The following is a 12,443-nucleotide window of genomic DNA, read 5'->3' on the forward strand; positions in this document are numbered from 1 at the left end:
ACATCAGTTACACATGTTTTATAATGCGAATCCATAAAACCCATTAGAACTATTCAAAATCAGATTTAAAACAATGCAAAAAGCCTAACAAGTATGTTTTGCTTTTACGATTTTTCTAGAAATTCACCCACAATACTGTTTATTGTATTTACTGCATATATCACTGTAGCATTTGTTTTATAAGCAAAATAACAACAAAAAACAACAAAAAAACAAACAAACAAACAAACAAAAAAACTAATGAGACATCAAATTTTATAAAATTGTATAATTTTTTTTATATATTTTCTCCCCTTATAATATTAATTTTATGAACTGTTTTTTTGCAAACATATGCCCATGCAGATGAAGTTAAAATTATTCGCTCTCATACGATTTCTTTTCTTTTTATTAAATAATTCCCAAATTATATTGTAGGAAGCAAGGAATTTCCACAGTATTTCCTATAATATTTTTTCTTCTGGAGAAAGTCTTATTTGTTTTATTTCGGCTAGAATAAAAGCAATTTTTAATTTTTTAAAAACAATTTTAAGGTCAATATTATTAGCCCCCTTAAGCAATATTAGTTTCAGATTGTCTACAAAACAAACCACTGTTACACAATGACTTTAAGCTGAATACTAGTACCTTGAAAAATATTATGTGCTGTCATCATGGCAAAGATAAAAGCAATGAGTCATTTTTTAGTTATTAAAATGTTTAGAAATGTGTTAATAAGAAAATCTCCCCTTCGGTAAACAGATATATGGGGGGCTAATAATTCAGGAGGGCTAATAATTCTGACCTCAACTGTATGCCCACACCCTCACACTGACGTAAATGTTTTTACCCAGACAGCAGCAGTTTCCCATGAAGCTGGAGGTCAGCGGCGCAGTCATCTGATAGACAGTTTTTCTCAAACCACGTCTGTGAAGAGTCAAACACAGCAGACACAGAAGTCAGCTTTGCACTTAAACACACTAGACTAGATGGTGCTGTTGGGCAACACTTCACTTCTTGAAAACTCCAGTATGACAATTTATCCAGAAAAACAATGCATTCATTTTTAAACATTTGCTGTATCCATCACTGGAGAATTTGTTGTACAGATCATCTTTTTTGTAGTATTTCAATATTGTTTATATATATATATATATATATATATATATATATATATATATATATATATATATATTTATATATATATATATATATATATATATATATATATATATATATATATATATATATATATATATATATATATATGTGTGTGTGTGTGTGTGTGTGTTTATATATATATATATATATATATATATATATATATATATATATATATATATATATATATATATATATATATATATATATATATATATATATATATAAACATTATTTAAAGAATCTATATTGCTAAGTCTAGTATTCTAGTATTGTGTAATGAATAATTATTTAACTCTTTTTGCATAGTGATATGTCCATGACATTTTTACTAGCAAATGCGTATTTTTGAATTTTAATTTAACCTTTAGTAAATAAAAAAATATTTAATAATTAAATAGTAAAAAAACGTTTTGGTCATTTAAACATTAAACATTAAAACCTTCAAGCCCAAATTAGTACAATGGGCTATATGCACCCTAACCCTAACCCCAACTTTTAATTTTCAGCCAGGCAGCTCCAGGGCTTCAAGTGAACTGTCTTTCCATAACAAAACTGTCACGTTTAAGGTCTGATTTCTTTAAAAAATCAGCGGTCTTCACTGGCTGGAAATATACGATATAAAGTGGGTCTCAGACCGGACAAGAAGCACTGCATTAAATCCCATTTCCCCCATTGCCAAGTCTTTAAAATAGGACAGTTTATTTTACCTCTGTATTTTCAATGGAATTTCTGCGCTAACCTGTTGCTAATGATGGCTTCAGTGACTAATTCCAGCCTGATCTCACGAGAAAACGTAAGTATTTTACGTTTTGCCAGTTTAGTGGCTAATTCGTACAAATTTGTTTGAGTTCAGTCGTACGAAATTGTATGATTTTAAAAAGGAGGCGTGGCACCTAACCCCACCCCCAAAACCCAACCGTCATTGGGGGATGAGCAAGTCGTACTAAATTGTACGAATTAGATCTCACGAATTCATACGAATTAGCCACTAAATCAAAAAGTTACGAATTGCCGTGAGACTGTGTTGCTAATTCTGTCTTTTACATCACTTTACGGTTGAACAACTAAATAAATGCTTAAGTCTTTTTAACTGAATGTTTTGTGATTACATTACATTAGGGATGCTGTAAACTTTGTGAAATTAAAAAATACTCACATTAAGCCTCCACCGAAAGTTTATCGTTGGCTTTAAAACTCTAGCTGTGCATAGAGCCCATTCATATTTGTGACAGCATTTAAATTACAATTTTATCTGTCATTTCTTGCTGCTAAATTGCAAAAATAATATAATTTCAGTTTTCAATAGAAATTTCCGCAGTGTTTCTTGAAAGCTTTTGAGTTCAAATAATAATAATAAAAAATTGTTACAATTTGTATAATAAAGCATCTATTTTAGCATCATTAAAGTTTTCTTTTAAAGAAAATTAAATTTATCTAAAATGAATCAATCAATAATTCTGTTAGAATTCGGTTAATATTTACTTTGCATTACACTAATATTTTAAAGACACAGGATTTCCATGTTTTCATGAAGAGCAAGTTCAAGGACTTTTTAAAGCACCAATATTTTTTTATAGAGTCATGAACGTCCTTACTATAGTTGACATTTCACTTACACTTAATATTTACATTGAAAATGTCAGTAATTTAAAAAATTTGACCATTTTAAAAAAAGTCATGCTCAAAAAACTTTCATAAAAAATCCATTCAAGTTCAGCAATATTTTCAGAAAATATAAAATATAAAATTCTGAAATATTGAGAAAATGCGCTTTATTTGTGAGTGTTATTTTACAAGATTTATATGTAGAATTTTCTATAAAAAATTCAACATTTTTTTCTTTCTGTTTTTAACAATTGAGTACAATTGTTAAAATAAAACCATAAACAAATTCATTCATTCATTCATTTTTTTTTCTGGTTAGTCCCTTTATTAATCTGCAGTCGCCACTGCGTAATGAACCGCCAACTTATCTAGCATATGTTTTACACAGCGGATGCCCTTCCAGCTGCAACCCATCACTGGGAAACACCCATACACTCTCATTCACACACATACACTACGGACAATTTAGCTTACCCAATTCACCTGTACCGCATGTCTTTGGACTTGTGGGGGAAACCGGAGCACCCAGAGGAAACCCACGCGAATAAGGGGAGAACAAGGAGAGACAAACAAAAATGTCTTCTTGCTGTGAGGCGATCGTGCTTACCTACTGCGCCACCATGAGGCCCAGCATAAACAAATTCAAATTCAAATTCAATTCAAGCACTTTCAAGGACCTGAGTTTGTTGTTAAGTACTTTTCAGGTCTTAAATACACATGTCGGATATTCAAGTATTTTAAATACATTTAAGAAGCGTGGAAACCCTGAAGACAACTATGCATGTTTTGTGCAGTTAATAACCCTGTTTAACGATAACACTTTGACATTTCACTGTATTTTTTAATACATATATCAAAGTATTTCTATATTTGATGTTTTAACTAACAAGTAATGAGACTTGTTAGTCAGTAATAATGCTTCAGACAGTTTGTGTTGGCCGATTTCTGACATCAACACCATTGTTTTAGCGCTCCAGGCAGTCTTTCTGATGGTGGACAGAGTTATTAACAGCTCCAGATTCTATCTTAATGGATTCCTGACGTGCTGAAAGATGCCAGTGTTGTGTTTCCAGCAGTAGAGCGGGTTATGAAGCATGCTGCTGGCAAATAAATTCATCAATCGTCAACATTCCTCTAGCAAAGAGTCAACAGCCATTATTGAGGACTAACTAAAACCACATTTATGACTACAGAAGAGGGTCATCTGTGGCATTCAAAGCTGCTGGGTAATGCCAATCACAAATGAGAACAAGGGTATTTATAAAGTTCTGTACCTTACATTCATTTACAATAGAAAATCATTGTCCAGTTATTAAAATTTTAAAACAGCAAATTTTTATTTAAAACTATTATTAAAACTACACACAAAAATGTAGTTATTTATTACTAAATACTGTCTGAAACCTATACTATGATATACCATACAAATATTGTGCTACTATACTATAATATTGTATAAAGAAATATATAAAATATTTATATATATATTATTAATATATATAACAAAAAAAACAAAAAAATATATACAAAATATAAATAAATAAATAAATGAATGAATGAATGAATGAATAAATAAACACATACAAAAAACACATACAACTTAAATAAATAAATATAAATAAAAAAATAAATGAAGGAATGAACAAAAATATAAAAAATACAAACAAAACAAATATAAATAAACATAAATTAATTAATTAATAAATTAACAAAAATACAAAAAATACATACAAAATAAATATAAATAAATGAATAAATAAATAAATAAAGAACAGAAAAACAAACAAAAATATATACAAAATAAATATAATTAAATATAAATAAATAAATAAATAAATAAATAAATAAATAAATAAATGAACAACAATACAAAAATGTAAAAAACACACACACAATAAAAATAAATAAATAAATAAATGAAAAAAATACTAAAATCTAAAACACACAAAATACATCCAAATAAATAAATAAATAAAGATCAGAAATAAAAATATAAAAAACATAAAAATAAACTTAAATTAATTAATTAATAAATGAACAAAATTGTAAAAAATATAAAAAACACATACACAAACACAAAATAAATGTAGATAAATAAAATTAATAAAAAAATTACTTTTAATGCCAATACATTGATATTATTACATAAAATAAATAATAATAAAATAAATAAAATCTAAATATTAATCTGAGTAAAATATGTATATATTCTATCTATACATGACATACTGTTAAAAATACATTAATTTAATTGAAAAGAATATATAAATATAAAATATGTTCAAACATTTAATTTAATATTTTATTATTATTATTATATTTATTTATTTATTTTTATTGATTAAATATTATAGATTATTAGTTGCAGTAAAGTTAAAACAAACCTCGTTTTTCGCTGCGATCTTCTCTCCTTTTTTCCAGCGTAATATAGGAGACAGAGGGGGAAGATCACGGTCCTGATGTTCATCAACAATGTGTTTTCCTAAACTATAGGCTGCCTCAAACACAATGGCGGCAAACACATCTTTCACTTCTTTCTGTTGAAGACACACACACAAAAAAAGGAAAATTGAAAACTTTGCCACTTAAAAGCTGAAATGTGTCAAGGTCTTGAAACATAAATAAATAAATAAATAAATAAATAAATAAAAACACATTTAAAAACACACAAAACAGTTATAAAAATAAAGAAATTAGATTTAATACCAATCCATTGATATTAATGCAAAAAATAAATAATAATTAAATAAAAAAATAAATGTATAAACAAACACATAAAAAAACACATACAAATTGAATTAATAAAAATAAATAAATTACATTCGATACCAATACATAGACTAAAAAATAATAAAATAAATTAAGTACAAACACATTACATCTGTTTCAAAATAAAAGCGTAGTCTGATAAAACTTGAAATGAATAGCCCACATGACAAGCCACTCAGCCAATCGGTGGCCTTGTAACAGGCTTTACACAAGCTAAAACCTTATTTGTGGTGAAAATCTTTATACCCGAAGCTCTTCGTAAAGCTCCTTGAAGCTCTCGCTGGCTCGCTCAAGTGAGTCCCGAGCCATTAAAGAGCCACCAAAAGCTATCAGATGAGCGTTTGGAAAAAGCTGGCACTGCCCTGTGCTGAAACACTTCATCTCCCCCTATTTTGGCAATATGAGAGAGCATGGCGGATTGAGGAGTGTTTCCTTTGGCACACGATGTGGAAACAGTCGAACGAGAGACTGAACGGGATCAAAGCTCATTAGAGACACTACAGAGGCGGAACATAGAGAAAGATATTAAAGGAGCCCTCCTCTTAATTTAAAAATAGGCTCGTTTTACAGCTTTACTAGAGTTAAACTGTTGAGTTTTACAATTTTTTAAAAATTTATTCAGCTGATCTCCAGGTCTGGCGGAAGCACGTTTAGCTCAGCATAGATCATTGAATCAGATTAGACCATTAGCATTTAACATCTTAGTTCACTTCTTGGAAAAGCCAATATGACATAATCTCTATAAACAATGCTTTAGGGCCCTATCATACACCCGGCGCAGTGTGGCGCAAGGCGCGGCGCAATAGTCTTTTTTCAGCTTGGCGCAAGAGTCGTTTTGAGGCGTTGCGCTAGGCTGTTTAAATAGCAAATGCATTAGCGCTCATTTGTGCGCCCATAGGCGTTCTGGTCTAAAAAGGAAGGCGTTCTGAGGCGGACCGCTGGCGCGTTGCTATTTTGAGAAACTATAATAGGTTTTTCATTAGACCAAAACTAACCCGTTCTAAACTCCGGCGCAGAGTTGCGCCTCACTTACACACTGCTTAATACACACAAGAGAGCAATAGGCAAATATCTTTACATATGAAAAAAATTTATATTAAGGATATATATAGGATATAATAAGAATAGATATAGAATATAAATATAAAGGATTAAAATATTACAAAACATATTATTTTCTAGCCTACATAAATATGAAAAACCACTGCTTTTATATCTTCTTCATCTCGGGAGGCTTTTTCAGTTCATTCATAACAATTTGCTATTGTATAATGTTGTTATTATTAGCAGTATTATTTATTATTATTATTATATCCATATTTATATTTGTTTTATTAAAAACAAGCTGAGATTTGCCCACCTGTCAGGTTTTAGACCATATGGGACACAGCATGTGTTTTAGGATATAACTCAGGTTTTTGAGCACATTTTGTTATTATTGTTCATTTATTCGTTTGCTGGAAATTAGAACTGAATTTAGAAATAGTTTTAAAACGAATATTTGCGTTTAACAAACAAAAGTATTTATTTATAGACTAATTGATGTCTGTGCGTAAAGGTTTCCTATCCAAGAGTGAATGTGAAAGTGATCCATTATCTCTCATTCTCACGCAGTAGATGCTCTGTTTAACAGTTTTCTGTTAAAAAACTGTTAACTGTTTGCTAGTGAAATACTCATTTTTTCCACTTAGACTTACTTTGTGTCCTGTAAAAAGCGAATGCGCTCTTGGTGCGACGCAGCTGACTCTTAAAGGGAATGGGAGATGAGACTCTAGTTGGTTTATTCTCAAAACACACCTATAACTCATTAAGAAAATAAAGTCAACCCTTTTAGACCATGCGCCACGGCGCAAGGCAGATTTCTCGTCCTTAAATTAGCAAAAACGCGTCCTGACACGCCCTGAAAGCATTTGCGCCCTGCGTTTTGCGCTCTGCACATGGACCGTCAAAATAGAGCCCTTTATATTTAAATGTGTAGTTTATGCATCACTGAAGAACTGCTTGTACACACTGTAAAAACTTATGGGTTCCACTTAATTACTTCATGTTGTCTCAACACAAATCATTCAAGTTAACTTATAATGATGGTTTAATGTATAATGATGGTTTGATCTGTGGACTATCGACAAAAAATATAGCTTAAAGGGGCTAATAATATTGACCATTAAATGTTTTTTTAAAAATTAAAAACTGCTTTTATTCTAGCTGAAATAAAACAAATAAGGCTTTCTCCAGGAGAAAAAATATTATCAGACGTATTGTGAAAAATTTTCTTGCTCTGTTAAACATCATTTGGGAAATATTTAAAAAAGAAAAAAAATTCAATAATTCCTCTGCTTTACTGTCATACTTCTGCCTGACCTCAACTGTAAAACAGTTAAGTTGTCCCCTCAAAAAATGCAAGAATTGTGTTGGTTCAACTCATAATAAATAAGTAATTTGAACAAATAGCAAACGTAATTTTCTGAGTGCAGAAAAAAAAGAAATAAAATTTTACATATTTTTGGAAACTCAATATTTTTAACTTCAAGATTTTTTCTTACAGGTTTATATGTAACTTACTCTATTATGCTAGTATTTTAATATACAATATTATTTATAAAATTTATATTGCTAAGTCTAGTATTCATCATTCATTTTCCTTCGGATTAGTCCCTTTATTCATCAGAGGTTGCCACAGCGGAATGAACCACCAGTCTTGTATTGTACAAGGAGTAAATATTTTATTCTTTGCTTAGTGATATTTCTATGACAATTTTACAAGCAAATTCGTATTCTTGCATTATAATTTAACCTTTAAGTATTTACTGTATAAATAGTATTAGGTAAAAAAAAAAGTGTTGATAATTTAAATGGCATTAAAACTTTGCTAAAAATAGGCCTATTTATGTGATATTCAATTTTAAATAACAATTTTATCAGTTATTCGTTTCCACTATATTGTGAATAAAATAATTATAATATTATTTACATTTTTAAATAGGTATGAGTGTGTATGAGAATGTATGGGTGTTTCTCAGAGATGGGTTGGCTGGAAAGGCATATGCATATTAAACATATTAAAAGTTGTTTGTTTATTTGTTTGCTTTATTTATTAAGCACATTTAAAAACAACAAATGTTGACCAAAGTGCTTTACAAATCAACCAGCACACAAAATCTATACTTGTAAACAAAATAAAATAATGACTATCAAATACTAGAGACAGAAGATTTGAAAGAACCAAGGGAAGAGCCTGTCAAGACCTGATTTATTCCACAGATGAGTGGCTGCAACAGAAAAAGCTCTATCTTCTTTTGATTTTTATTCAAGACTTGGGAACAACCAGCTGAAACTGTTCAGAGGTGAAGAGGCCAAGATGAAGTATGCCAGTGAAAAAGCTCACCAATGTTAGTAGGACGAAACAGGTCACATAATGCAAGTCAAAACCATAAATAAACGAAGAAAACTACCAAATAAATCATGAATCACAAAATATTGAAAACTGATAAATTATAGATATGTTTACAGTGTACATGAGATGTATATGCTTCTACTGAGCCAAATAATGAGAAAGAGCCAAATCTCCTACCACAGCTATATTGATGACACTCAGATCTTCTTAGCCTTACTGTCTAATGACTACAGCTCCTTTGACACCCTCTGCCAATGCATTGACGAAATTAACAATTGGATGTGCCAAACCTTTCTTCAGTTAAACAAAGAGAAAACTGAAGTCATTGTGTTTGGGAACAGAGATGAGGTTCTCAAGGTGAATGCATACCTTGGCTCTAACGGAGCTCCAAGGCTCTAAAGGTCAAACAACAAAAAATAAGGTCAAGAATGTTGGTGTGACTCTGGAGTCAGATCTGAGTTTCAGTAGTCATGTCAAAGCAGTTAGTAAATCAGCATACTACCATCTCAAAAACATTGCAAGACTTATGGCCCGTTTCCACTGAGTGGTACGGTAAGGTACGGTTCGGTTTGGTATGCTTCTATGGTCGTTTTCACTATTAAAAGGCTTACCGAGCCAAACCGTACCGTACTACTTTTTCGGCACCCTTTCGAAAGGGTCCCAAACACAAGAAAGGGTACCAAAAGGCGGAGCTAGATGCGCAGCTGAACGCTATTGGTTTACAGAGATACGTCATTTGCTTAGGCAACAAGCCAGAATGTAAACAAAGGACACGCCATGTTTGAAATACACAGCAAGAGATTACTTGCGGTCACCGCGCGTCTATATCTGAAATAACAAACCTCTTGAGCTGATGATAGTAACTTGCGCTTGATTATTGACAAGCTTTGGAAACCCGATCCTGTGAGAAGCTGACAAACGCGAGAATGACACATCCAGAAAGAGAGTGGAGCGCGGAAAAAAGGGGAAGCCAAGGAGCACGCTATTTCTTCAGCAAATGTGAAAAAACTGCCTTGTTTTAATTTTTATCATCAACTTTTGGACTAATAAGAACTGGGAATGATGGAATGACTCTCTAACAGAGGCTACATGTGCTGCTGAAGATTACGGTCACAGATGAGAGGTTTTCACTGACTGTAGGCTATATTTTGTGTTGTTTTGAACCTAATTAAGGACAAAATGTCTGCTGTGTGTATTTATTCTGTAGTTGGTAACATATTGGAGACTGTAAGTGTCTGTATGTGTTCATATATGTTCATTTATTTATTTATTTAATACAATTACAGACGTTACAGTAGGCTATTTCGCACTGTCATTGATCTGCAGTTATAATCAACTCATGTTTATAGAAAAGTTAGTAATAAACATTTATACAGAAGTGTTGATGTGTGTAAAGTGTCTGTTTTGTGAGAAGTGCTTTTCATATAATATGTGAGCGACCTGTGCAGCTTTATTGTAGACATTTTCTCGAGCGAGCATGACGTCGACTGAAACTTTGTGATACACCACGCCCAAAAAAGGGTACCTTTGGTAGTGGAAACGCAAGCCTGATAAAGGTGACCCGTACCGACCGAAGGATCATATAAACTAGAAATTTCAAGAGTTCAGTCAAAGTAGGGTGAATCGGCCTTCAACTACTAACAGCGCCTCTCGCTGCTGGAATCAGCTTCCAGAAATGATCAGATGTGCTCCAACATGCACATTCACAGATCTGTTTAGCTGTGCCTTTACTGAATGAGCACTGTGCTACATCCAACAGATCCCACTGTTATGTCTTTCTTTTCTTTTTCATTCTTTTATAGCCTGTTGAATCTGTTTTTATATTATTTGTTTTTAATTTTTACACTTGTCTGTTTTATTCCTATTTATGTACAGCACTTTGAATTGCCACTGTGTATGAAATGTGCTATATAAATAAACATGCCTTGCCTTAAAATGAGCCTATTTTTCTTTAAACATCGCTGTGAAAACCTTTAATCGCTCTGGCTTTCATCTGCACCCAGGGCAGCAACATTTTTTTTTTGTTTGCTTCCCTTGAGTTTTATCACATGGCTTCCGCTCATCTGTCCACCCATCCTCTTCCAGGTTTTAGCACATGGTGATGCAGTAGATTACAGTGCGCATCCTGTGCTGTGTTCAGAAGACCCTCGCTGATAGAGTTACAGCAGGAAACTGAGGTGTGGTACTCGGTGCACAAGGTTTTACCTTCACTAGACATATTTACACTGTTAAAAGGGCATTTGTGTCTGTTGTAGATGACAGAATTATTATTATTATTAGTTCACAGATGTGTGACTTTCTGCATGCTTAAGTTAGGAATACGGTGCGTTCAGGAGGTTGGTATCACAGAATAAAGCCTGACAGGTTTATTGGGCAGCCTATGCAAAGCAGAGCACTGTTGTAAGAGACTGTAGGGATTTATTCAGCAAAAATGGCTACTTGTCACAAAACGTAAAAATTAGACACAAAATTAAGTCATAATTCTTTGATTAAACTCAAAGTTGACAGAAATGAAAACAGCTGATAGAGTATACACAAACCTGAGCATTATTCAGACACAAGATGGCGCCAAATAGTCAAAAATGCGAAGCTGACAGAACTGAAAACAGCTGATGGAGTATACACTAACCTGTGCATTATTCAGACACAAGATGGCACCAAACAGTCAAAAACACAAAGCTGAGAGAAACAAAAACAGCTGATGGAGTATACACTAACCTGCGCATTATTCAGACACAAGATGGACCCAAAACAGTCAAAAACACAAAAACAGCTGATGGAGTATACACTAACCTGCGCATTATTCAGACACTAGATGGACCCAAAACAGTCAAAAACACAAAGCTGAGAGAAACAAAAACAGCTGATGGAGTATACACTAACCTGTGCATTATTCAGACACAAGATGGACCCAAAACAGTCAAAAACACAAAGCTGAGAGAAACAAAAACAGCTGATGGAGTATACACTAACCTGAGCATTATTCAGACACTAGATAGACCCAAAACAGTCAAAAACACAAAGCTGAGAGAAACAAAAACAGCTGATGGAGTATACACTAACCTGCGCATTATTCAGACACAAGATAGTGCCAAACAATCAAAAACACAAAGTTGACAGAAAGGAAAACAGCTGATGGAGTATACACTAACCTGCGCATTATTCAGACACAAGATGGACCCAAAACAGTCAAAAACACAAAAACAGCTGATGGAGTATACACTAACCTGCGCATTATTCAGACACTAGATGGACCCAAAACAGTCAAAAACACAAAGCTGAGAGAAACAAAAACAGCTGATGGAGTATACACTAACCTGTGCATTATTCAGACACAAGATGGACCCAAAACAGTCAAAAACACAAAGCTGAGAGAAACAAAAACAGCTGATGGAGTATACACTAACCTGAGCATTATTCAGACACTAGATAGACCCAAAACAGTCAAAAACACAAAGCTGAGAGAAACAAAAACAGCTGATGGAGTATACACTAACCTGCGCATTATTCAGACACAAGATGGCGCCAAACA

At 32.5% G+C, this 12,443-nt stretch overlaps 1 protein-coding gene across 6 annotated transcripts in view; it reads right to left on the reverse strand.

The window, feature by feature from the left end:
• itga9 (integrin, alpha 9) overlaps nucleotides 1-12,443 on the reverse strand; it is a 199,804-nt gene that overhangs the window by 63,335 nt on the left and 124,026 nt on the right. For all 6 annotated transcript variants that reach the window (XR_012388514.1, XR_012388516.1, XR_012388515.1 and 3 more), the window contains exons 16-17: nucleotides 5,133-5,285; nucleotides 830-906 (exon numbers count right to left, since the gene is read on the reverse strand). Coding sequence is in view for 2 of the 6 variants with exons in the window: in XM_073919446.1 (XP_073775547.1) it covers nucleotides 830-906; nucleotides 5,133-5,285 (230 nt within the window). In the remaining 4 variants the exon portion in view is untranslated. The remainder of the gene's footprint in view (nucleotides 1-829; nucleotides 907-5,132; nucleotides 5,286-12,443) is intronic.

This window comes from Danio rerio, chromosome 13 (assembly GCF_049306965.1).
Source record: "Danio rerio strain Tuebingen ecotype United States chromosome 13, GRCz12tu, whole genome shotgun sequence".
NCBI lineage: Eukaryota > Metazoa > Chordata > Actinopteri > Cypriniformes > Danionidae > Danio > Danio rerio.